Below are 25,891 nucleotides of genomic sequence, written 5' to 3'. Positions count from 1 at the left end.
AAACATGGGCTTCAACGCGCATAGAAAGATACGCTTCGGCCGCCCGCCGCGGTCACGATGGCGACCGTCGACGAGGCGGCGGGCTTCCTCATCTTCTGGATCCTCATCGCCGGGGCCGTGATCCTCTACGTCGTCGGGACCCTGAAGCCCGGCGCCCTCGTCGCCGAGGAGCACGCGGCGTCCGTGGAGAAGACGTCCGACGAGAAGCGCGACGCCGCGGCCTACGCGGCGGGCCTGCGCGAGGACCGCGTCATCTGGTACGGCGACTTCCGCAAGGACTTCACCTTCTTCTGGTACCAGCAGATGCCCCAGGCGGCCCTCCTCCTCGGCGCGCGGCACCGGCTGGACCCCGAGCCCATGTCCGTAAAAGCGGCGCTCACGGTGCAGCAGGTCATGCTCTCGAACGCGTCGGCGAAGTGGATCGACGTGCACGTGGACAGCGCGACGCTGGGCACGGGCTACCTCCTCGTGGTCTTCTTCGTGGGCCTCTTCCTCACACCTGTTGTGCACGCGCTCCACGGCATCGTCCGCCACGACTACGGGCCGTACCTCGGCTACGCGCCCCGGGACACGGTCTTCGGGGGCTACTCCGTGGGCGTCGGCCTCTCCTTCGGCGTCGTTGCGATATTGACCTTCGTCACCGTCGCCGCGCTCCAGTCGTCGAGCTCCGTGACGACGTCGACGGTCGTGACGCTCCTCGTCTTCGTCTTCAACCAGATCTCGGGCAACGTCGCCATCGTCTTCGAGTACGCCTACCGCTACAACCAGCAGGTCGACGGCTTCGGCGACCAGAAGGCGCACGCTGCCATGTACCCGACGCCGGGCGCGCCGTCGGTGGCGTATCTCGACGAGAACGCGCCGCGGCCCTGCACCTTCGCGGGCTGCTGCTGCTGCCCCGACGGCCTCGGGGCGGCGCCCGCCGACGAGGCGGGCCAGTACGGCAGCCTGACCTAGGCTAGGTTCGTTAAAGGTGCGGGTTAGCGCCGCCCGCCCGGCCGCTCCAGACGTCGAGCTCTGTCGGCGTCGCGCTCGGCGTCGCGCCGCGTGTCCCGCCCGGCGGCGGCGGCGGCCCGGGGCTCGTCGGCGTCGCGAGCTCCGCGCGGCCGGGGTCCGTGTCGCCGACGACGAGCTCCAGCGTCGGCGACGGGCGCGCGTCGCGGAAGAGCGTCGGCGTCGCCGACAGCCCCGGGACCGCCCCGGCCTTGGCCGGCGGCGCCGCGCCCGCGTCCTTGGCCTCGTCCGGCGCGGCGCGCGCGTGGACGTCGATCGTCGCGCCGCCGACGTCCTCGTCGACCTCGGCCTTGGAGCGGTCGCGGAAGACCTCCATCTCGACGTCGTACGGCTCGGCGCGCTCCATGGCGCCGAGCATCGCGTGCCACTCGTCGGCGGCCTCCGGCGGCGGCGGCGGCGCGGCGGCGGCGACGGGCGTGTTCCGGTGGAAGACCTTGTCGCGGAGCCGCTCGTAGGCTCCTCGCGCCGGCGCGCAGCGCCGCTCGACGCGGGCGCCGGTCTCCGGGAAGTGGCCCCGGAAGGCCGCGAAGGCCAGGAGCGCGACGCCCGCCGCCAGGAACAGCAGCTCCCAGGACGTCGCGATGAAGAACGCGTCCGACGTGACGGCGATCGCGCCCGCGCCCATGTTGACCGCGGCGACCGCCGCCCCGAAGGCGAGCGTCGGGTAGCCCTCGTCCTTGCCGACGTCGTAGTAGAAGCACAGCGACGCGAAGAGGGAGAAGAGGATGCAGCACTGCGACAGCGTGTAGATGTAGTCCTCCGAGTCGGAGATGTAGGGCTTGAGGTGCGCGGCGACGACGAAAAACACGGTGCTCACGAGGATGCCCGTGACGATCTGCCCCGACCCGCGCGTGCCCAGGAGCGCCAGCGCGCCCGTCAGGAGCATCTTCCGCACGGCCTCGACGACCTCGAAGTACCAGAACTGGGGCTCGTAGGGCTCGAAGAGGAACGCGAGCGACGCGTTCTCCGCCATCGCGAGCCTCCCGTGCACGATGAGGCGCATCTCCGCGTCGCGGAGGTGGTCCCGGCCCGCCTCGCAGTCCTTCGCAAAGGCCGGCAGCGCGTGGACGGCCGCGAGCGCCTCCCTGCGCACGGCCATCTCCGCGCGCCACGCCTCCGCGTCGTCGCCGTCGCCGAGCTCGAGCGCCTCCAGCGGCGCGCCGTTGATCAAGATGTCGCCTTTCTCGACGCCGTCCAAATTCACCGACGGGTGGATGTATTTGAGCGACTTGTACAGGATCGCCGTGTAGAACGCGGGGATGCCCAGCGGATACACAAAGACCATGATCGTCGCGTAGAGCTCGAAGAGCCGGTGCGTCCGCGAGTCGCACTCCACGGAGGCGTCCGCCTTGAGCACGTGCCACGTCTCGTAGTTCGAGTCGCAGGCCCACGTGCTGAAGATCGTCACGGACGCGCCCGGGAGGATCAGGAACGTCAGCAAGAGGAACGTGCCGAAGAGCTGGCCCCGGAAGAGCGGCGAGAAGCGGTTCGCGCCGAGCAACGCGGCGCCGAGCGCGAGCGGCGCGGCCGTCGCGACGACGAGCTTGTAGTGGAAGCCCGCGTGGGCGACGCAGCCGGTGCTGAGCAGGGGCACGACGTCGAGGTTGAAGACGTTCATCCAGTGGAACGCGGTCCTGAGCGACTTCGGGTAGTCGACGTCCTCGAAGATCTCGAGGAACGACGCGTTGATCTGGAAGAGCGACACGATGATCTTCGCCTTGGCCTTGAACTTCTTCAGCTTCTTGACCTTCTTCAGGTTGCGCTGCATGAGGTGGCCGAAGGTGTGGCGCGTCCGGTAGACCGCGAAGCCCGCGAGGCCGACCGCCGCGACGCCCAGGAGCACGAAGAGCCCGAAGGAGACGACCGACGAGCCGCGGCAGGCCTCGCAGCGCTGGTGCGAGGCGTGCCACGCGTAGCCGCCCTTGCAGACCTCGCAGCGCGGGCCCCGGTGGCCCTCGGCGCAGGCCTTGGCCCCCGGCGACCCGCCGAGGCACGCGCTCCCGCCGTCGAACTCGCACTGGCGCACGTGCTTCGCGGACGAGGCGACCTCGCGCCAGTAGCCCGGCAGCACGGCCAGCGTCTCGACGGTCTCGCCCGCGCCGCAGGCCGTGCCCGTCGGGCAGTCGGCGCACGAACCGTCGTACGCGTAGGTGCCCGCCGCGCAGGCGACGCACGCCGCGCCGTCCGACGCGTAGACCTCGCCCGCGACGCACGCGCGTAAATACACGGCGACCCGGACCGCCGAGTCGTACAAGGTCGTCACGTCCGAGGACACGGTCACGTTCACGAACCGATCCGGCGCGAGCGCCAGGACGAGGGCCCCGAAGGACGCGACGCCGGCCTCGAAGGACGCGATGGCGTTCACGGCCGTCGTCTCCGCGGGGGCCGCGTCGCCGACGACGGCGACGACGGGGTTCGCGGACGCGGCCCGCTGGCCGTAGGCGTCCAGGAGCTCGACGGCGATGCCCGACGCCCACGCGTCGCTGTCCGACGCGCCGACGTAGAGCGTGCCGTTGTCCCCGGGCACGGGCGACAGGTAGCGCGCGGGCGTCGCGGCCTCGGAGCCGTAGAGCGCCGCGTTGCCGCCGAGCGCCGCGTCGAGGCCGTCGGGCGCATAGTCCTCCCAGTAGACGCCGCCGCCGCCGCCGTCCGGGGCGCGGTTGCCTTCGAAGACCGTGGCGGCGTCCGCCGGGAGCGCGACGACGAACGGGACCGCGGCGCAGCCGGCCGCGCCCATGTCCGGCGACGCCGCGAGGAGGGCCCCCGTCTTCGCGTCGATGACGGAGAAGGACCCGTTGCCGACGCCCCAGAACGTGCCGAACTCGTCGACGGCGGAGATCTCGTAGCGGCCCGGCGCGAGGCAGTAGGCGTACGTGTAGAGCGCCGCGGACCTCGGCGTGCCGACGGCCGCGAAATCCGGCCCGGACAGGTTAAAGTACTTGTCGGCGTGCTGCCAGCAGGCGCAGCCCGCGTCGGCCCGGCTGTTGCACCGCTGCCAGCCGTCCTGGCCGTTGCCGCAGGCGGCGACGGCCGTCCAGTCCACGAGCACGTCGACGTCCACGCAGGCGCGGTCGTAGAGAGCGACGCCGCCGTCGGCGCCCATGCTCGCGAGGCCGCCGCCGTGGCCCTCGGCGACGGAGTTGTTCCACACGCGCGTCGCCGTGAAGTCCACGTAGCTCGACATGGCGAAGACGGCGCCGCCGAAGGCCGGCGCGGACGACACGTCGGTCCCGGCGACGGACGCGCCGGAGACGCGCGTGTCCGTGACGCTGCTGACGTCGTCGGTGCCGCCGAGCACGTGCAGCGCGCCGCCCTGGGCGCCCGCGGCGTTGTCCGCGAGCGTGACGTTGTCCAGGTCCACCCGGAGCGCGACGAGCGACGCGAGGAAGCCGCCGTAGGCCGCCGCTTCGTCGCCGAAGCTCGCGGCGTCGCTGACCTCGACGGTCGCGAGGGACCCGGCGTAGAGCGCGCCGCCGCGCTCCGCGGCGTTGCCCGCGAACGTCGACCGCGCGACGCGGAGCTCCGCGTTCGAGCCCGCGTGCACGCCGCCGCCGCCGCCGGCCGCGCGGTTCCCGGCGACGCGCGCGCCGACGACGTCGCCCTCGGCGAAGTCGGCCAGGTACACGGCGCCGCCGTGGTCCCCGGCGATGTTGCCGGCGAAGGTCACCGGCGTCGTCGACCGCACGGCCGCGGCGAGCGCGACGGTGAAGGGCGCCGAGACGCCGTCGTCGTTCGGCGCGACCGTCGCCGCGCCGGACGCGGGCGGTCCCGCGGGCCCGTAGGTCGTGTAGCTCAGCGCCCCGGCGCCCCAGCCGTCGGTCCAGGCATCCGCGTAGAGCGCCAGGGCGTAGCCGCCCGCGGCGAGGCAGAAGCGATACGCCGCGACCTCGCCCGCGTCGACGCCGCCGGTCGCGTACGCGCCGCGGCCGTCCGTCGCCCGCTCGGCGACGGGCAGCGCCGCGTCGTCCTTCAACACGGAGAAGAATAGTTCCCCGTCCATGGCTTCGGACGTGTCCGCGCCGTCGACGTCGACGGCGAGGAACTGGCAGTCGGACGCCGCGAGGAGCGCGCCGCCGTAGGCCGCCGCGCCGCCGCCGGAGCCGCCGGCCCGGTTGCCCTCGATGGTCGTCGCCCCGGCGAAGACGAGCGTCGCGCCGTCGCCGTAGGCGCCGCCGCCGTCGCCGGACGCGCTGTTGTTCCGGAGGCGCGAGTCGGAGACGACCACGCTCGCGAGCGACGCGGCGCTCACGCCGCCGCCGACGGCCGCGCGGTTCCCGTCGATCAGACTGCCCCGGACCGTCGCCGTCGCCGCGGCGTCGACGAAGAGCGCGCCGCCGCCGTCGGCGCCGCCGGCGACGGTGTTCGAGATCGTCGCGTTGACGAGCTCGAGGTGGTCGCCTGGGCAGCAAAAGGGTGATGCAACGTCGCTTCAACGTGAGTGTTCCGCGCGCGCGCGTTCCAGAAAAAGCATCCACGCTTCGAGACCGTTCCGAGAGATGATCGCTCGTCCAAAAATCAGCCGAAACGAGTGGGAAATGGCCGAGATATCAGTCTCCAAAGTTGGGAATTTCGCTCTCTTTTCCTGCCCTGGTGGTCGCCCGTCGCGACGGAGATCGCGCCGGCCCCCGCGTAGGTCGCGCAGCCGTCGACGACCGTGTCGGCGACGACGACGTCGAGGGACACGTCGAAGAAGAAGCCGCCCGCGGACCCGTAGGCGCTCGCGTGCGCGACCCCTCCTCGGACCGTGCAGTTGAACACGTCGACCGCGTCGACGTCCTCGGACAACCCGCCGGCGAGCAGCGCGCCGGCCTGCGGCGCGTAGTTGTCCTCGAAGACGACGCCCGCGAGCGACCCGCCGCTCAGCAGGAGCTGGATCGGCGCGCCGCCGCGGTCGTCGTTCGTCTGCGCGTTCCGCGCGAAGTAGCAGTCCTCGAAGGTCGCCGCGGGCGCGACGTCGTACGCGGCCCAGATGCTGTAGCCGACGGACACCGCGTGGTCCGTGACGGCGACGCGAAACGCGGCGACGGACCCCCACCAGGCCACGTGCGCGGCGCCCCAGCCGTCGGCGTCGTTCCGCGCGTACGTCGAGTCCGACACGTCGACGTCCGCGTAATAGCCGATCGTCGCGCCGCCGTGGCCCGCGGCGTAGTTGCCCTCGAAGGCGGAGTCGGCGATGGTGAACCCGCCCGCGAGGTACGCGGCGGCGCCCCCGCCGTTGCCCGCGGCGTAGTTCCCGGAGAAGACGCACCCGACGACGTCGACCTTGCTGCCGTACGCGAGGAAGCCCCCGCCGTGGCTCATGGCCACATTTCCAAAAAAGGTCGAGTTGAGCACGCGCGCGGTGCCGTAGACGACCTCGACGGCGCCCGCGGCGACGGTGGCGGTCATGTTGTGGAACGCGCAGCGCGCGACGACGAGCGCGCCGGAGCGCGCGTAGACGCCGCCGCCGTAGCCCGCGTACCTACGGGTCTCGGGCGGTCTTCTTTTGTTCGTCGCTCGTCGCGGGCGCCGGCCGCCGCATGTCGTGGAAGTCCGAGTCCTCGAGGACGACGTCCGCGGCGGACGCGGCGACCACCGCGCCCCGGTACGCGTAGGACGTCAACACCTCGGAGCCGCGCATGGCGAAGTCGCCGCCGTTCTCGAGGTAGGCGACGCCCCCATAGTCCGCCGCGTACGCGTCCGAGACCACGGTCGCGTCCACCGTCGCCGACGACGCGGACGAGAAGAGAAAACCTCCATGGCTCACGGCGGAGCAGTTGGCGACGAGGGATCGAAGGACGGAGACGGCGGACGCGACCGCGTAGATCGCGCCGCCGTCGTAGAGGCTCCGGCAGTCGCGCACGGTCGCGTCGACGAGCTCGAGGACGCCGTCCGCGACGTAGACGCAGCCGCCGGCGCCGCCGCCGGCGCGCGTCGCGGCGTCGGAGCCGAGGAGCGTCGCGTTCGCTAAGGCGAGGCGCGCGGCCGTCACGTTGAAGAGGCGCCGGCCCGCGGCCGCGCGGAACGTGCCGCCGACGACGGACGCGTCGCCGCCGCGCGCGACGGCGACCTCGTCTTCCAGGACGGCGTCGAAGCCGCGCGCGTCGACGGCGCCGCGCCCCCGCGCGATGGCCGCGGCGACGCCGGCCGCGGTCGGCGCGGGCGTCGCCGTCGGCGCGCGGCTCGCGGCGACCGGCGCGGCCGACGGCGCGGGCGTCCAGGGAGCCCTGCAGGATCGGGCTTCGACGGCACCGTCGTCGTCGACGGCGACGGTCGCCGCGCCGGCGCCGGCGCCCGAGACCGCGCCGCCGACGTCCCAGGAGATCTCGCTCTCGTAGTCGCCGGCCGTGGCCTCGAAGACGTAGCAGCCGGCGGCGACGCAGGCCGCCGCGGCGCCCGACGCGCCGTCGGCGAGCGTGCCGCTCGCGACGATCGCCGTCGCGTTCCAGGCGCGCACGCTCCAGGCCGCGCCGTTCCAGCCGTCGTGGAAGGAGTCGAAGAGCCGGATCTCGACGCAGCCCGACGGCGCCGCAGCGCGGAGCGCGGCCGCGACGATGACGCACTGGAGCAGGCGCATGCTCTAGCGCACCGCTCTTCTGTATGCGGCGGCCATCGTGATCTTGAGGCGGGGCAAAGGAACTTGCCCCGAAACATGATACATGAAGATCCCCTTGCCGAAACACCCAAAGATCAGTGGAAACCTTGTATCCTTGAGAGCCGCGCTGCCCAAGAGGTCCGCTAGCTATGGTCTCTCCCGCACCTCGGCCATAGGCCCAGGGCCCTAGACCATGTCCGCACCACGCGGGCCTCCGCCGAGGGGCCCTCCGCCGCGTGCCTTGCAGCGTCCGACGAGACGAGCGCGCCCGTCGCGCGGCTCGCGGCTCCGTTTCTCGGGAGTGCATGGTCGCGCCGTTCCTGCTCGGATGCGCGCCATTCGACCCCTTCTCTGTCGTAGGCGGCCCCCCGCCGCGCGGCCCCCCGCCGCGCGGAGCACCGCCCCGCGGCGGCGCGCCTTCCGGCGGCGCCGGCGCGCCTCGAGGACCACCGCCCCGTCGGTCCGCGGCGTCCCGAAAGACCGCGGCGAGGAACGATTCGACCCCGTCGCTTGCGTAGGCGGCCCCCCACCACGAGGTCCTCCGCCGCGCGGGCCCCCGCCGCGTGCGTCGCAGCGTCCGAACGTCGTCGCCCCGAGCGCGCGCGCTCCTTTCGGCGCCCGACTCGTCCCATCGCAGGCGGCCCGCCGCCGCGAGGTCCACCCCCAGGAGCGCCCCGCGGGGCGCCCCCCCGAGGCGCGCCGCCGCGGGGGCCGCCGCCGCGGGGGCCGCCCCCCCGAGGAGCCCCCCGGGGCGCGCCGCCGCGGGGCCCGCCGCCGGGCGCGCCGCGCGGCGCGCCGCCGCGCGGGCCGCCGCCGCGCGGCCCCCCGCCGCGGGGCCCCCCGCCGCGGGGCCCGCCGCCGCCGCCGTCGACGGGCGGCGGCCAGCCGCACGTGCCCGTCGCGCCGGACCTCCCGAAGTTCGGCCAGCTCCAGGTCACGGTGCTCCGCGGGTCGTCGCTCAAGGCCGGCCAGTCCATGTACGGCCGCGCGGACCCCTACGCGAAGCTCACCATCGGCACGCAAGTCTACACGACGAACCCCCACAGCAACGGCGGCAAGGACCCCATCTGGAACGGCGAGCACACGTTCGAGATCAGCACGGAGAAGGAGCTCCTGTTGGAGGTCTTCGACAAGGAGCAGGTCGGCAACGACAAGTTCATGGGCCACGCGCGCGTGACCATCGTCGACTGGATCGCCGCGGGCCAGTTCTCCGGCGACGTCGACGTCACGGACATGTCCGACCGGCCCGTGGGCAAGGTGAACCTGAGCGCGCAGTTCTTCCGGCCCGGCGAGGGCGCCATGGTCGCCCAGGCCGCGGAGACGCCCGCGACGGACCTGGCCGCCGCCGCCGACGCGCCGCCGCCGGCGAAGGAGCAGGCGCAGCCCGCGCGGGATCCCAACGGCAAGTTCTCCGACGAGGAGATCTGGGAGGCGTTCACGGCCTTCGACCTCGACAAGAACAACTTTGTGGGCGCCGCGGAGATCCGCCACGTGCTCATCAACATCGGCGAGCAGGTCACGGACGAGGAGGTCGACGAGATGATCCGCATGATCGACCGCGACGGCGACGGGCAGGTCTCCTTCGCGGAGTTCTTCGAGATGGTCACGGGCGGCCGCCAGCCGCCGGCGGGCCTCGGCGGCGGCGGCCGCATGGGCGCGCCGGGCGCGAGCGCGTCGGCGCCGCCGCCGACGGGCCAGTCCGTCGTCGCCGCGCGGAACGCGAAGAAGCAGGCCTTGACGAGTTCGCGCGCGACTGCAACTTGAAGCCCGAGTCCATCAAGAAAGCCTACAAGCGCTTCCAGGCCACGGACAAGGACAAGAGCGGCATGATCGACTACACGGAGTTCTGCGAGGTGCTCCAGGTCGACCCGAGCCCCCAGGGCGAGCGCCTCTTCCAGCTCTTCGACTACGAGAAGAGCGGCCAGATCGACGTCCGCGAGTTCATGATCGCGCTGTCGAACTTCACGGGCGCGGGCAAGGACGACAAGCTCAAGTTCGCCTTCATGATCTTCGACGAGGACGGCAACGGCGTCATCACCAAGGGCGAGCTCACGCGGATCCTGCGCGCGAACCACATGGCCCAGGCCGACTCCGAGGTCGCGCGCAAGGCCGACACGATCATGCAGCAGGCCGACAAGGACGGCGACGGCGTCGTCACCTTCGACGAGTTCGTCATCGTCTCCAAGAAGTTCCCGAACATCCTCTTCCCCGCATACTCGTCCGGCGGCAAGTAGCGAGGGGAGGCCGCGCGCGCGTCTAGCTGTAATAGGTTTCCAGCGCCCATGTCGTGCGCTCAATGGACCATCGCGCGGGGGAATGCCATTGGCATTGCACAGCGGGCAGCTAAATGATATGCGCGGCAAGGAGATGCCAAGGTGCTGTTTTTTGTTAATTCGGTCCACTGACTTTCCCATGTGTACTCACATGGTGTAGGCTACCATGACCGAGACCGGGCTCAGAGCCAGGCTCGACAAGACGAGGTCTTGAGTACAGCTTCTTATGGCATCTTGTGCGGTCGTGGGCGGCGACGGTGAACGGTCGCGGGGTCGTGGCGGGGTCGTGGGCGGCGACGCGGCGTCTTCGCGTCGCGGGGGTCGTGTGTGTTCGTGGGTGGCGACGGTCCGTCCCTCTACTCGCAGCCGAAGCCGACGAAGCGCGCCGCGATCGCCGCCGACGCGGACGCGGTCTCGACGAGGAATTCGGACAGGCGATCCGACGCGGTCGACGGCCGCTCGCCGAGGTCCGCGCCGGCGGCCGAGAAGGCGCGCCGGAGCTTACCCGCCGTCGCGGGCGTCAGCAGCTCGTCGAGGACGAAGGCGTCGACGTCCTCGGCCGTGGCGAGCGCCGCGTCCTCGAGGTCCTCGCTGAGCGCGGTCTCGACGCGCGTGACGACGGCCTCGGGCACCTCGTGGGCCTCGAGGAGCTCGCGCACGGACGTCGGCGTCGGCGGGTTCGAGGCGCCGGCGTCGTCGTCGACGTCCATGGCGTCGAAGGCCTCCTCGAGGCACCGCGCGGCCGGCGCGCGCCGCAGCGGCGGCGGTGGCGGCGGCGACGCGGGCGTCCACGCGGCCTTGGGCGTCGGCGCGGCCTTGCGCGTCGGCGTGGCGTCGTCGTCGTCGATGACGTAGGGCTTCGGCGGCGACAGGTAGGCCGCGAGGGCCTCGTCGACGAGCCTCCGCCCGCGAGCCATCTCCGCGGCGTCCAGCGCGCAGCCAGTGCCGTCGAGCTGGAGCGCGAGGCCCATGTCGGGTCCGGCGCGTCGGAAACGCTCCGATTGCGAATGCGCACGCGCGCGTTCGACGACGACGACCGCTGTAGCAGAAGCGCCTTGCCACGATTTTGCCGGGCGCGCGACATCGGTGATTGAAGGACTTTGAAGTGGCGCTTGCGTGAAACATGCCGTAATATTGAACTAAATTACCTCCCCTCATCATCGCGCCTTCGCGGCGAGGCGGCTCGACCGTCGCGGCGTCGGGGCGTCCGCCGCCGGCGCCCGCGCGCGGGGCTTCCGCGCCGCGGGCGCCGCGGGCGATTCCGGCGCGGCCGCGACGCCCGTCTTGATCCACGCGGGCTTCGACGACGCGTAGGAGGCGCCCGTGAGGTACATGTGGACGAACTTGCCGAACCAGGCGAACTGGAGCGCGTTGAGCGCGACGAGCACCGCGGCCCGCGCGTCCGACACGCGTTGGAGGATCTCGAGCGTGAGCAGCGGGAGGTAGCAGCACCGCGCGGCGAAGAACGCCGCCAGGAACAGGGCGAAGGTCGCCGCCGTGTCCCGCTTCTGCCAGTGGTGCAGGAGCGGCGTGCTCAGCTCCACCAGCAGCGCGCGCGCGCCGAGGACGAGCGTCTCCTCGGGCTCCCGGAGGCACGCGCCGACGAGCAGCAGCGTCGCCGCGTGGTGGCCCGCGAACATCCAGTCGCGCTCCCGCAGGCAGCAGAATAGATCGACGAGGAAGTAGCCCGCGGAGAAGGTCAGCGCGGCGACGGACAAAGGGTAGGGGTCGTCGCAAAGCCCGGCGGCGAGGACCGCGGCGCTCGCGAGGACCGCGTGCGCGTCGTGGGCCTCGGTGGTTCGCGCAAAGGCCGCGACGCCGCCGACGGCGAGCACGACGAGCGCCCAGACGTAGGTCCAGACGAGCGCGCGGTCCAAACCGCCGAAAGCGACGGGCGTCAGCGTCAGGTAGAGCTCCAGCGGCAGCATGTGCCAGCCGATGTGGCAGTACCACCACTTCGGGTGCTTCTTCGCGTGGTTCAGGTAGATGGCGCTCCCGAAGAAGGCGCCGGACACGGCGATGGACACGCGAAACGCCCACTCGGCGTGGTGCAGCCGCACCGCCCAAGAAACGAGCGTCGTCGCGAGGACGATGTCGGGCCAGAAGGCCTGGTTCAGCTGGAGGTAGTAGACGTCGCCGGCGTAGGAGAAGACGGTCTGCACGGCGCCCGTGCAGGAGAAGATCACGCCCTCGGCGCCGTAGCGGCCGTAGAGGAAGTCGCGCTGGAAGGTGAGCGCGAAGAAGGTCCACGCGAAGAACGTCGAGCAGCTCCAGCGGTAGCAGTCGTTCGCGAGCGCGAGGGCGTAGACATCCACTGCTTTTTTCTTTGGCATGGCTCGCGTTGTCGGCCTTAGCGACACCTTAATTGGCGCGGGCTCTCGACGTTGGCGGCGCCGTCGCGTGCCACAACGATGTCCTCAGCGATCATGATTCGATCCGTTCAACGTGCCTGCCACCATTACTCCTGGCAGCCGAGCGCGAGGTCGAGGAGGTCCTTCTTCTGGGGCTGCTTCTCGAGGAGCGCGGCGGCGTCGTCCTCGGAGACGTCGACCTTGAGCGTGATGGTCCCCGCCGTCTGGTCCTCGAGGGCGACGAGGTCGACGACGAAGGCGAGGTTCGGCGCCGCGCCCGCGGCCTCCAACTTCGCGTGCGCGTCCCCGAGCGGCGCGCCGCGGCCCACGGCGATGGCCAGCGCCGTCGCCGCCGCGCGCGAATTTCCGTCCGTGCAGTAGACGAGGAGCTTGCGCCCCGCGTCGAGCGCCTTGGCGCCGAAGGCGAGGCCCTTGTCCCACTTGGCGGGCGCGTTCTCCGAGAGGCTGTCGCGGAGGGGCACGTCGCAGCGGTCGGCCTTGCGCAGGCCGCGGCAGAGCTCCTTGGCGCAGCAGAGGAAGTGGGTGCAGGCCGTCCAGGCGTGCGCGTCGCGGAGCGCCGCGGGGCAGTTGTGGACCGACCGCTTGTCCATCTTCGTCGCGCCGTCGCGCGTCGCGACGGCCGCCGCGAGGCAGTCGCCGACCCAGAGCTCGCCGCGCGTCTTCGGGTCCGCGTAGAGCAGCACGGCCCGGCCCTCGAGGAGGTGCGCGTGGGGCACGCGCGGCTCGAGCGGGAGCGGCGCGAGGTTCGACCGTTTCACGAGGAGCACCTCCCCCAGGCCCCGCTCCGCGGACCAGCAGCTGCCCTCGAGGAGCTGGACGGCGACGCGCGCGGCGTCGGCGACCTTCTCGTTGACGACGACGGCCTTGCGGTCGTTGTAGCGCGTCGCGCCCGTCAACCCGTCGACGCGCGCCGTCGTGCCCAGCGACACGGGCGGCCCCTTCGGCGTGTAGCCCTTGAGCGCGGCCTTCTCCTTCTGCTCCTGGGCGTCGCGGTCCGCCTTCATCTTCGCCTTCCACGCGAGCGTGATCTCCTTCTTCGACCGCTCCGCGCCGCGCTTCCTCACCTCCTCGGCGACTTCTTCTTCTTTGCGCTCGACCTCGGCGCGCTCGTCGTCGTCCATGTCCTCGCCCTTGAGCGCCGCGTCCCACTTGGAGAAGTCGAAGGACGCCTCGACCTCGCCGCGGTCCTCGCCGTCCTCGAGCTTCTTCGGCGCGCAGTGGGCCGCGTCGACCGCGCGGACGGACGCGGCCCGCTCCTCGGCGGCCTTCTTCAGCTCTGCGGCGATCCGTAGACACTTGGGGCAGCTCCACTGGATCCAGCGGCCCGTCGTGTTGAGCGTCTCGCCGACGCCGTACTTGACCTGGAAGGGCGCGTTGTGCTTGCGGAGGCAGGCCGCGTGGGCCCACGACATGTTGTCGCGGTCCTGCGCCGGGCAGGCGCCGCAGTACGCGTCGCAGGTCGCGTCGCCGACGCGCAGCTCGCGGCAGAAGACGCACTTCTTGAAGGCCGCGTCCTCCTCCTCCTGGGCCCGCTCCGCCGCGCGCCGCGCGCGCGTCTTCTTCCGCGCGCTGCGCCGGCTGTAGGTCGAATCGCAGACGCTCAGCATGTCCGTCACGTCCTCGACCTGGGGCTCGTCGCCGGGCTCGTCGTCGGCCTCCGGCGCGACGCCGTCCCATTTCTTGTACTTGCTCCCGAAGTAGTCCGTGGACGGGTCGAAGGCGGCCATGGCTTTCTGCGCCACCAAGTGGCCTCCCTGGAGGTCCAGACGATCGAGAGCTCGATCGGGGCTGCTTCATCCACAGGTTCACCCACGGCAACTTGACGTCGGCTGCAAAAAGATGCGTTACCCGCACGCGTGAAGGTACGCGCCTATTCAACTATTAGCTCAGCAGGGCGACGACGGGCCTCGGCCGGCCGACGCGGCATCGGTCCTCCTTGGCCGCGGCGTCGGCGTCGACGTGGGTCGTGAAGCCCCAGCACTCGAAGTTGACGACGTCGAACTCGGACGACGCCGCGAGCGGCGGGTTGCCGTAGGTCTCCGATGGCCCGGAGGAGCCGCGGGAGAAGTCGTCGTCGAGGAAGAAGCCGAAGGAGCCGCCGCCGCCGCCCATGGCGATGGACGACTCGGAGCACATCATGAAGTAGTTGTTCGCGCCCGTCCACGGGAAGCAGGACACGCGGGGCCCGTCGTCGTCGGGCGGGTCCGGGATGATGTCGAGGATGTGGCCCCGCGACCGCCAGATGCGGCGGCCGTCGGGCGTGCGCCGCGGCTCCGCGTCCTTCTCGTCGCCGCCGGACGCCTCCGGCGGAGGCGGCCAGTCCGCCGGCCGCTTCATCGCGTAGACCGTCGGGAAGTCGCCCTCCTGGAAGGGCCGGATCTCGCCGTGGCGCACGGTGATGGGGCCCGTGATTTTTTTCGACGCCTGCCGCTCGACCTTGAAGAGGAACGACTGGCCCGTGCCGTAGTACTCGGCCCCCGGGCGCCAGACCGCGTTCGTGTAGCCGCCCAGGATCTCGCCCGCGGACGTCTCCGCGACGACGAGCGTCCGCGACTCGAACTGGACGCGCGCGTAGAACGTGCCCGCGTTGGCGCCGTGCTGCTGCAGCGAGTAGAGCTGCCGCCAGTTGTAGCCGCGGAGCGTCGCCGGCAGCGACGGCTCGAGCGCCGCGACGTGCGCGGGCGTGAGGATGTCGCTCGACGACAGGAGCTTCGCGGCCTCGGGCGGCGGCGGCTCCGAGAACGTCGGCCGCTGCTCGTCGCCGTCGGGCGGCGGCGGCGGCGGCGGCGGCGACGCGCCCTTCGTCGGCGGCGGCGGCGTCTTCTTCCGCGGCGTGAAGACGCCGGACATGCTCCGGCGGAGGCCTTCCATGGCGATGCGCTGCCTGGGTTCGCTCGTGCGGCCTCAGCTTATCCGCGGGCTCAGATTATCCACGTGGACGAGACCATCGCTTCGATAGCTACCGAGGCTAAAGTTGCAGGGAAACATGCAGTCGCGCTCGGCGGGCTGCCTATCTGGGCTGCCTCGAGCTCGAGCGGCCATCGTTGGGCGCCGCGCGCGGCGCACCATGTGCGCGGCGCTCAGCTACGAGAAGTGGGAGAACTTCGACGACAACTCTGACGACGAGATCGTCGCCTGCCAGCCCTGCGACGGCGAGGACGCGCGGTCGCGGGCCCTGAGCGCGTCGCGCGCGCCGACGCGGACGCTGCCCCAGCTCAAGAAGAAGGGCGCCCTCGCGCAGTCGACGAAGGCGCCCCTCGCGGCGCCGAAGCAGAGGCAGCACCACGTCGTCGACGTCGTCGTCGACCTCAACTGACTCTGGGCCTGGCCCGCGCTGGCCCGCGTCCAGCGCGCGGTCGACGCCTTCGCGGGCCGCGGCACCTTCGACGTCCACGTCCACCCCTACCAGCTCTACCCGCAGCTCAAGCGCGGGACCGCGGCGGGCGTCGACCGCGGCGCCTTCTACGACGGCATCGCGCGGGGGCGGCGACCGGACGAGACGGACGACGACCGCGCGGCTTCGCGGCGGTCGATCGGCGACGCCTACGCGCGCGACGGCCTGCCCGGGCCGACCTTCGCCGGCCGGCTGGGCAGCTCCTTCGACGCCCAGCGCCTCGTCTGGTACGCCAAGCTCCGGGGCTGCGAGGCCGCGTGCGCGGGCGCGGCGCTCCGCGCCGCGCACGCGGCCGGCCGCTGCCTGAGCGACGAGGCGACGCTCCTCGACGTCGCCGTCGAGGCGGGCCTCGACCGCGCCGACGCCGCGGCCTTCCTCGCGAGCGACCGCGGCTGCTCCGACGTCGCCGCGCGGATCCGGTCCTACTACGACCACGGGATCTGGACGACGCCCGTCGTCGTCTTCGACAACAAGTTCCCGCTCTTCGGCGCCGTCGACGCTGCCGCGGTCCGGGACGCCGTCGAGCAGCTCCTCGACATCGGCGAGGTCGACGCCGTCATGCCCGCGGCCCACAGCTCCCAGACCACCTGACCCGCGATGACGGCGGCGCGCGGCGACACGGTCGCCGGGCGCCGCCCGAGAGCCGGCTCCGGGGGGTCCCGAATTAGTCTTTTCCTTGGACGCGCGCGAGGACGGCGGCGAGGCCGAGGACGGCCGGCGTGAAGACGAGCTCCGACGCCGTGAAGCCCTTGACGAAGCCCTCGTTGCCTGCGCGCGGGCGCGTGGGACGCGTCGCGCGGGCACGGAAGCGACGCACAGTCGAGATTCTTGTTCATCTCCTTGACGGGCATGCCGGACGCTCTGCCGGGGTACTCCCCGTCGCCTTTCCAGACGCATCCGTCGGGCACCGGCGCGGCCGCGGCCGGCCGCGGCGCGACCGTCGGCGCGACGAGGGCGGCGCCGGCGATCGCGAGCACGCCGCGCGCCAGCGCGGCGCGGCGCGGCGGCGGAGGATTCGTGAGCCTGAGCGACGAGCCGGCGCCGAGGGCGCCGAGGAAGACGACGAGCCGCATGCCGCCAGTTTTCGAGCGGACTTAATGCACGACTTGTTGCACGAATTGATGCGCGTTCGATGAGACGCAGACTGCAGTTGCCTCGGCGCGGATCGTGCGCTTCGCGGAGTCCGCAGCAGCGCGCGTTCTGGGGCGATCCCAGGCGCACAGCTTGTCCAGAGCTCGGTCTGGAAGTTCAAGGCTTCAACTTGACGTAAACATGCACTATATTGACCAGCAACCCCCTTTCTTCGAGAGCCCTAGCACGTCGCGAAGCCGCCCGCGCCGCCGTCGACGTACTTGAGGCTCGTGGTCACGGACGGCTGGAGAAACATGAAGAGCGCGTCGGCCTGGGACGCGTTGGAGTCGAGCGCGCGCTCGTCGGCGAACTTGGCCTTCTCCGACGCGTGGTGGCTGTAGCACGCGATGGAGAAGACGGACGACTTCGGGTCCGAGACTTGCTTCGCCGGGAGCGCGGCGACGAGGCCCCGCGTCGTGTCCGCGAGCGCGTCAGCGTACGCGGTCTCGTTCGCGTCGAGCACGGGGTCGGCGACGATGCCGTTGTAGCCCAGGATGCTGTTGGAGATCTGCCAGCCGTCGAACTGGGACGCGACGAGGAGGTAGGGCGTCTTGAGGAAGGGCATGCGGTACTCGCCGAAGGTGCACTTCCACGGCGCGTCCGGAAACGCTTCTTCGCACGCCGCGTCGACGACGCCGGACGTGTCGAAGTTCTCGTAGGCGTCCTCCATCTCCGTCAAGAAGCCCACGAAGTGGGCCGGCGGGTAGGGCGCGACGTCGACGTAGTAGGGCGAGTCGAGGAAGCCGACGACGGCCCCGGCGCCCGCGGCCTTGAGCGTCGCCGCGGCGCGGTCGAGGTGGACCATGGCGCCGCGGCCGCCCGCGGACCCGCCTCCGAAGACGACGAGGTCCGCGTCGCCGAGGCCTTTGTGCGCCGCGAGGTCCGCGAGCACGGCGTCGACAATCCGCCGCCCGCGGAACTGGAGCCCGAACTTTTCGCCGTCGCCCATGTGCGCGTCGGAGCTGCAGTAGGGCACGTAGGCCTTGTGCGCGCCGTGCAGCGGCCGGTTCGCCGCCGGGTCCTCGGAGAAGATGCCCGTCTTGTTGCACGTCGCGCCGTAGTCCTTCGACGACAGGAAGCACGGCTTCGACGCGTCGGACGTCGAACAGTTGTGGTGCGGGTACAGGCTCCCGTCGCCCCGGCCGGCGCAGGACGCCGCATCGTAGCACTGGCCGCCGCCGCTCAGGTAGACGAGGAAGGTCTTCGACGAGGGGCTGCCCGGGGCAAAATAATAAGCCGCTGGAGTGCCGTCGTTACACACGGCCCCGGCGTCCGTCGCCTGCAGGGAGGTGAGCGTCATCAACGTCTCCGCGCCGGCGTCGTTGCAGGACCAGGCGCCGGCCGTCGCCGCCAGCGCCGCGACGAGGGCCGCCTTTCGGAGGACCATGCTTCTTGGACAAAAGTCGTCCTTGAACGCCAACGTTTTCTCATGGTGAAGAAGCGCGCTTTCTTCGGGGCGTGCGAGGGTGAGGCTGCCCATGGCCAGTGCCTTGGCGGGCTGCACGGGCTTCTTCCTCGAGGCCGGGGGCTGCTGCACGGCGGAGGACGACGACGAGCCGACGAAGTACGCGTGGCTCGAGGACGACGACGAGGTCGAGCTCGACGAGGCCCACTGCGTGCGCCACGACCACCACACACACAAGGCGCACCACGCCCCGAAGAAGGCCCACGGGAAGCGCAAGTCCCCCAAGCACCGCCCGGCGGACTCGGCGGCGGCCGCGCCGGCCCCCGCGCCCGTCGTCGAGGAGGTCGCGCTCGCGGGCGGCGCGGCGGCGCCCGCGCGCCACGACGAGGCGGCGCCCGCCGCGCCCACCCACGCGGCGCACAAAGCGCCCGCGCACCGCAAAACGCACGAGGCGCGCGCGCGCCACGACGAGTCGCCGACGAAATGGATGCACAAGATGCTCGACGGGCAGGCGCGCGTCGCCTACGAGCATTTGAAGGAGGTCGCCGGCTACGAGGAGCACGCCTACGAGCATCTCAAGGAGGTCGCCGCGCACGAGGAGCGCGCGCTCCTCGCGCATCAGCACCGCTTCCGCGCCAAGGAGCCCGCGGTCGGCGTCGCCTGGGCGCACCTCTGCGCGCTCGTGCCCCTCGACGACGACGCGAAGGAGCAGCGCTTCGCCGCGGCGCTGGCCGCGCTCGAGCGCAAGGACTTCACGATGCTCGAGGACGACGGCTCGACGATGGCGCTCTGGTTCGCGTCGCACAAGAGGGCCAAGGCCGTCGACCTCATCCTCACGCACGCGCCGTCGAAGGCGTTTCGGGTTTTCCACAGGGCAGGAAAGGGTGCGAAATTCCCAACTTCAAAGGCTCCTATCTCGGCCGTTTTCCACTCGTCGGCTGATTTTTGGACGAGCGATCATCTCTCGGAGCGGTCTCGACGCGTGGATGCTTTTTCGGAACGCGCGCGCTCGGAACGCCCACGCCGAAGCGACGTTGAATCACTCTTTTCCTGCCCAGGTCTTCCAGGCGAAGATGCGGAATCACCACGGTTTATCCGCTCTCGACTACGCACTCCACCTGAAGCTGGACGGCTACCACACCATGTTCGCCGTCTTCTACCGCCACAAGGTCCACGACGACCACCGCGTGCACCACTAACGGCGGGATATGTTACCACCTTTGAAGTTAAAAGAGGCGGATCGCGTTCCCCCGCGGCGCGGGCGGCGGCGGCGCCGGCTCGGGCGGCGCCGCGGCCGCCGCAGGCGGCGCCGCGAGGTCGTCGTAGGACGGGAGCTCGTCGTAGGCCGGCGGCGCCGGGGGGGGCGCCGCCGGCGTGGGCGCGTCGTCGAGGAGGTCGAGCCGCGGCGGCGCGTCCGTCGTCGAGAACCGCAGAGCGCGCTCGAGGTCCGCGTCCGAGGGCTCCGGCGGCGGCAGCGGCGCGGCCGGCGGCGCGGCTGGCGGCGGCGGCGCGGCCGGTTCGGCGACCGGCTCGGCGACCGGCGGCGGCGGCGCGGCCGGTTCGGCGATCGGCTCGGCGACCGGCGCTTCGGCGGCCGGCGGCGCGTCGACCGGCGGCGCGTCGACCGGCGGCGCGTCGACGACGGCCTCGAAGGCCGGCGGCGGCGACGGCGGCGGCGACGGCGGCGGCGACTCGAGGCGCGGCGCCGGCGGCGCGCGGCGCAGCTCCGGCTCGTCGTCGTCCGACGGCGGCGCCGGCTCCGGCTCGGGCGCCGGCTCCGGCTCGGGCGCCGGCTCGGGCGCCGGGTCGTCGTCGTAGTCCGACTCGGACTCCGGCTCCGGCTCCTCGGACAGCCGGCGCGCGCGCTCGACGGCCTCCTCCTCCTCGGCGGCCTCGCGGCGGCGCTGCTCGTCGGCGACGAGCGACTGGCAGCTGAGCGCCAGCGCCGCCTGCAGGTCCGCGTCCTGCTCGTCGAAGTCGTCGTCCTCCTCCGCTTCGACGGCCCGCGGCGGCGGCTCCTCGTCGTCGTCCTCCTCCTCGTCCTCGCCGTCGTCGAAGTCCTCCTCCGCCGCGCCCTCGGGGACGTCGACGGGCACGGCCGCGCGGGGCGCCGCCGCCTCGTCGTCGCCCGCGGGCGCGTCGGCGTCGTCCCCGTCCTCGACGGGCGCGTCGTCCTCGACGTCGGCGACGTCCGCGGGCGCCGACGCGTCCTCGGCCTCCTCCTCCGCCGCCGCCTCCTCCTCCTCGGCGGAGCGGTCGAGGGCCCGGCAGTAGTACTGGCGCCGGCCGTCGCTCTCCAGCACGTCGAGGAGCTTCGCCGCCGCGTACGCGCAGTCGCGCCCGCGCGAGCCCGCGACGCCCGCGAAGCCGCCGCCGCCGCTGCGCTCCGCGTCCAGGCGGCGAAGCCCGTGGAGCGTACCGAGCTGACGGTCGTCGTCCCTGTCGTTCTCAAAGGCGCGCCGCGCGCGCTCGAGCGCGTCGTCGTCGGCGGCGAGCGTCCGCGCGAGGGCGGTCAACATCAGCGCGGCGACGCTGGACTCGCCAAAGTCGCGGGACTCGCCAAAGTCGCTGCCGTACGCGTAGCAGAGCGCGTAGTTCACGAAGAGGGTGGCGTTCGTGAGAGGGTCGCGATGCCAGAGCTCCGCGTAGGCCCGCGCGGCCGCCCACGACGCGACGCGCACCTCGAGCGCGTTCCGGAGCGCGGCGGCGAGGCCTTCGGCGACCTCGCTGCCGTCGGCGACGCCACCGCGGACTGCGAGCTCGAAGGCCGCGTCCGCCAGAGCCTCGACGAGCGCCGGGTCCGCGTTTACCGCGTCGACGTCCGGCACCGCCCTGTCGAACGCCGCGACGACCGCTTCGCCGAGCCCCGGCGCGTCGCCGGACGCGAAGGCGACGGCGAGCTGCGCGGCCGCCGGCGTCGGCGCGTCCCGGAGCGCGCGGAGCGCCGCGTCGCGCACGGCGGAGCGGCCGCGGACGTCGTCCGCCGGCGCCCCCCGCGCGAGCGACAGCGCCGCGAACGCTCCGAGCGCGACCTGGGCAGGAAAAGAGAGATTCAAGTTCGCTTCAACTTGAGTATTCCGCGCGCGCGCGTTCCGGAACAAGCATCCACGCGTCGAGGCCGTTCCAAGAGATGATCGCTCGTCCAAAAATCAGCCAAAACGAGTGGAAAACGGCCGAGATAGGAGCCTTTGAAGTTGGGAATTTCGCTCTCTGCTCCGAGCGCGACGTCGCGGAGGGGCCCCGCGACGAGCGCCTCGAGGGCGTCGGCCTCGGCGAACGCGCGCCGCGCCGCCGGGGCGAGCGCGAGCACGGAGCGGACGACGAGGGCGGGCGCCGCGGCCGCCGCGGCCGCGCCGGCGCACGACGCCGCGGCGGCGATCGCGTCGGCCGCGACGCACCCGTGGGCCCGCGCCAGGTCCGCCGCCGTCGCCGCGAGGGGCGACGCCGCGCAGAAGGCCGCCGCGGCGTCGACGGCGCCGGCGTCGTCGGACGCGAGCGCGGCCGTCACCGCCGCGACGAGCGCGGGCGACCGCTCGTCGACGACGCCGCGGCGCGCCAAACCCGCCAGCGCCCCGACGGCCGCGCCGCTCGTCGCCGCCGCGTCGAAGAGGCCCTCGAGCGACGCGCCGTCGACGGCGACGTCCGCGGTCTCGTCGTCGTCCAGGCGCGTCCGCAGCGCGTCCGCGGCGCGGCGCCGGCATCCCGCGGACCGCGACCTCGCGAGCAGCGGCCCGAGCGCCCCGCGCGCCGCCAGCGCGGCCCAGAACGCGTCGCAGTCGCCCGCGCCGCCGCCGCGGTCCGCCGCCGCGACGGCCGCGGCGTCGCCCGCGGCGACGAGGCCCGCGACCGCGTCGGGCGCGCCGGCGAGCAGCCGGCCGCACGCCGCGTCCAACGGGGGCGTCGCCGCGCAGGCCGCGAGCGCCCGCAGCAGCGCGCCGTCGCCCGCGTCGCGCAACGTCCGCGCCGCCGCGGCGCCGAGATCCTCGCCGCACGCCGCGAGCGCGGCCCGCGCGGCCTCGGACGATGCGCAGCACGTCTCGAGCGCCGCGCACGCGCTCCCGTCGCCCGTCGCGGCGACCCACGCGACGAGCGCCTCGACGCCGCCGGCCCGGGCGACGGCGTCCGCGGCCTTGGGCCGCGCCGCGACGGCGGCCAAAGCCCGCGCCGCGAGGCCGTCGCCCGCGGCGCCCGCGAGCGCCGACAGCCCCGGCCCGACGAGCGCCCGCCACGTCGGCGCGGACGCGTAGGCCGCGAGCGCCGCGAGCGCCAGGGACCGCTCGTCGTCGACGGTCGACCAGCGCCGGACCGCCGCGGCGGCCTCCAAAGCCCGGGACAGCGGCGCGCCCTCGGCCGCGGCCGGCGCCAACGCCGCGAGCGCGCGGAGCGCGAGCGCGCGGCACGCGTCCGCGTCGACGGAGACGTGGCGCCGCAGGCCCGCCGACGGCGGCTCGGGCCGCGCGTGCCGCGGCTCGTAAAAACCGGCGAAGGTCGGCCGCCGGTCGCCGTCCTCGCCGTCCTCGCGCTCCTCGAGCGACCCGTCGGGCGCCTCCAACACGAGGCGGCGCCGCCGGCGCCGCGGCCGCGCGCGCGCCGCGTCCGGCGGCGCGCGCAGGAGCCAGGCCAGGGGCCCCAGCGCGCCCGCGTCCACGAGCGCCTTGCCGCAGTCGTCGACGCGCGCGGCGGCGACGGCGACGACGAACGTCGCGGCCGCGCGCGCGACGGCGCCGCCGCGGCCGCCCCCTAAAAGGGCCACGGCGCGCCCCAAGCTCGCCGGCTCGGCGACGCAGGCCCGCGCCGCCGTGTCGCGGCACCCGCCGCCGCCGCAGAGCGCCGCGAGCGTTTCCAACGCGGCGACGCGTACGGCGGTGTCCCGCGCGAGCTCGCGCGCGCGCTTCTCCGCGTCGGCCCGCGTCGCCGGCGCCTTGAGCGCTCTTGGCTTCTTCGCCGCGTCGAAGTCGTCGGCGGGGCCCAGCGTCGCGAGCTCCAACAGCCGCGCGACCGCGCTGCCCGGGAGCACGGCGTCGGTCGACTCGCGCGCGCCGTCCGAGGGCCGCGACTCCGGCGAAACCGGCGGCAGCATGTAGGCCGGGTAGTCCTCGGCGTCCCGTCTTCCTCGTGCGTCCTGCAAGATCTTCGGGGGCCCGTCGGCGAGGGGCACGCCGTCGCTCACCGTCGCCTCCGCGAGCGGCAAAAGCGCCGCGGCCTCGTCGCGGCTCAGGCCCGCGGGCAACCCGTCCACGGTCTCCAGCAGCTCGTCGTCGGGCGCCCAGGACGACAGGCGCTGCACGAGCGCCGGCGTCATGGCCACGGCCGTCGCCGTGCGCACGTCCATGGCGCGCGCGTGCGCGACCGCCGCGAGGCTGTCGAGCGCCGCCGCGAAGCCGAGCGCCTGGGCGGGGGGAAAAAAATGTCGGCACGATTTCATTGTTCAGGAAACGGGTTCGACACGAGCGCCTCGCTCTCTGGAAAGAACTCAACGAGAGCAATCGATTCGTCCAAGAATCAGCCGAATCGACTTCGATTCGACCGAGCTAGAAAGGTCCAAAGTTTGGTTGGAATACACCAAACCAGTGGTTGATTTCGGCTCAGCCGAGCGCGGCCGCGGCCGCGTGGGCGACGCGGGGCCGCGGCGAGTAGAGCAGCGACGACGAGATCGTGTGCAGGGGCACCTCGTGGTCCGCCGCGGGCGGGGCCGCGTCTTCGGTACACTCCGCGGGCCGTTCGACGTCCGCCTCGCGCGCGAACGTCAGCGAGAGGGGATAGGTCAACCCCCGAAAAAAGTCGACGAGCGCCGCCTCCGACGCGCCGTCGTCGTCCGGGGGCACGCAGCCGTTGGCCTCGAGGAGCACGTCGCCCGGCTTGACGCCCGCGGCGGCCGCGCGCCCTCCGGGCTCGACGGCGTCGACGCGGCAGCAGCAGGCCTCGTCCGCGCACGTGTGCAGGACCATGGTGCAGCCCATGGGCGCGGCGTCGACGGCGACCCTGCGCACGGCCGCGGCCCGGCGCCGCGCGGCCTCGCCCCAGAAGAAGCCGCCCTCGAAGACGAAGTCGTCGTCGTCGCCGCCGTCGCCGCCGGGCCGCCGCAGCAGCGCCGCGTAGGCGCGCACGGCGGGCAGGGCCGCGTCCTCGAGGGCCTCGTCGTTGCCCGCCTCCGCCGCGTCGGCGAGCCGGGGCGCGTGGTCCCGCGCGACCGTCGCCGCGACGGCCGCGAGCGCGCGCTCGCGGTCGCCGCCGGCGACGTCGTCGCGGAACGCGCCGACGGCGTGGGCCGCGACGCGGCGCACGGCCTCGTCGGCCGCGCCGCGCTCCAGCAGCTCGAGCACGGCGGCGAAGACGCCGGAGGCGAGCAGGCGGCGCCGCGCGTCGCGCGCGGACGTCGGCCGCCGCCGCGGCCGCGGCGGCCGCGGCGCGCCCGCCGCGCCGCCGGCGGCCTCCGGCGGGTCCGAGCCCTTGCGCTCGTCGCGCGCGGCGCCCGGCGCCGCCGCCCGCGCCGGGGCCACGGTCTCCTGCGTGTGCTGCCGCCGCCGCTTCTCGAAGCGGCAGAAGACCTGGGCGGGAACAGGGCGCGACGTTTCCCAGCTTCAAAGGGTTCCATCTCGGCCGTTTTCCCGCTCGCTTCGGCTGATTTTTGGACGAGCGATCATCTCTTGGAGCGCTCTCGAAGCGTGGATGCTTTTCTTGGAGCGCGCGCGCGCGGACCACTCATGTTGAAGCGACGTCGAATCACCCTTGTCCCGCCCGGCGGAAGACGAGCCGCTTCGGCCAGGGCGCGTCGCGGACGACGTCGCAGGCCGCGAGCATGGCCGCGCGCACCGTGCCGTGGGCCGCGTCGGACGCGACGACGTACTCGACGCGCCGCCCGTTGACCTCGATGAGCTCGTCGCCGTTCTTGACGCCGCGGCGGGCCGTCGCGGCGTTCGCGCGGTGCACCGCGGGCGCCACGGACGCGCCGCGGCGGCCGCCGGCCGTGAGCTCGAGGCCCAGGCCGTGGGGGCCGCCGCCCTCGAAGGTGAGGGCGAAGGTCAGCGGCCGCGGGCCGTCGTCCGCGGGGGCGTCGTCGAACTCGTCGCTCGACGAGCCCGCGCGGCCGTCGTCGTCGTCGTCGCTGCAGGGCGGATACCGGGGCGGCGCCGCCGGCGGCTCGGCGGCCGCGTCGTCGTCGGAGGACGCGCCGTCGAGCGCCGCGTCGTCCGCGAGCCGCGCCACGACGCGCGCGAGCGTCAGAGCCTCGGGCGCGTCCGCCGCGGCCGCGGCCGCGAGGCTCCGCGCGAGCGCGGGGCCGAGCGCGCCGTCGGCGACGAGGCACGCGCGCGCCTTGCGGCTCGACGACCGGCAGAGCTCGAGGAGGAGCGCCGCCGCGGCGTCGGCGGAGAGCTCCAGGAGCGCCGGCGCCGCCGCGGCCGCGCGCCGCGCGAACGCCGCGTCGTTGCCCCGGTACGCGTCGGCGCCCGCGGCCCGGCGGAAGCGCAGGATCTGGGCGAAGACGACGGCGACGCGGCGCCGCGCGGCGCCGGGCGCGGCGTCGTTTTGGAGGACCGACGTCGCGAGCCGCGCGAGCCGCGGGCCCGCGCCGCGGCCGCTCAGCGACGCCACGACGTCGGATTCCAGGGCGCAGAGCGCCTCGAGGGCCTCGGCGGCGTGGTCCGCGGCGGCCCAGGCGCCGTCGCGCGCGCAGCGGCAGCAGCACGCGGCGAGCGCGGGGCCCGCGGCGGCGGCCGTCGCCGCCGCGAG

General features: G+C 73.3%; 4 protein-coding genes across 4 annotated transcripts; 2 read left to right on the top strand and 2 right to left on the bottom strand.

Annotated features, from left to right (window-relative positions):
* Positions 1 to 8,995: 8,995 nt before the first annotated feature.
* Positions 8,996 to 9,193, top strand: AURANDRAFT_17796 (hypothetical protein; the record flags this gene model as incomplete). The annotated part of the gene is made up of 1 exon (XM_009038592.1): positions 8,996 to 9,193. A coding segment is annotated over one exon (198 nt), but the record flags the coding sequence as incomplete, so codon positions are not given.
* A 125-nt stretch (positions 9,194 to 9,318) lies between these two features.
* On the top strand, positions 9,319 to 9,819 carry AURANDRAFT_25945 (hypothetical protein; the record flags this gene model as incomplete). Its single annotated transcript, XM_009038593.1, has 1 exon — positions 9,319 to 9,819. A coding segment is annotated over one exon (501 nt), but the record flags the coding sequence as incomplete, so codon positions are not given.
* Positions 9,820 to 14,111: 4,292 nt separating this feature from the next.
* Positions 14,112 to 15,080, bottom strand: AURANDRAFT_25623 (hypothetical protein; the record flags this gene model as incomplete). The annotated part of the gene is made up of 2 exons (XM_009038225.1): positions 14,112 to 14,501; positions 14,667 to 15,080. The coding sequence occupies 2 exons, from the start codon at positions 15,078 to 15,080 to the stop codon at positions 14,112 to 14,114; spliced, it is 804 nt and encodes a 267-aa protein (XP_009036473.1).
* Positions 15,081 to 16,936: 1,856 nt separating this feature from the next.
* On the bottom strand, positions 16,937 to 18,142 carry AURANDRAFT_63741 (hypothetical protein; the record flags this gene model as incomplete). Its single annotated transcript, XM_009038224.1, has 1 exon — positions 16,937 to 18,142. The coding sequence occupies one exon, from the start codon at positions 18,140 to 18,142 to the stop codon at positions 16,937 to 16,939; it is 1,206 nt and encodes a 401-aa protein (XP_009036472.1).
* Positions 18,143 to 25,891: the final 7,749 nt, after the last annotated feature.

The sequence above is a fragment of the Aureococcus anophagefferens genome, assembly GCF_000186865.1.
Source record: "Aureococcus anophagefferens unplaced genomic scaffold AURANscaffold_8, whole genome shotgun sequence".
NCBI lineage: Eukaryota > Pelagophyceae > Pelagomonadales > Pelagomonadaceae > Aureococcus > Aureococcus anophagefferens.
This window is presented reverse-complemented; position numbering and strand designations above follow the sequence as displayed.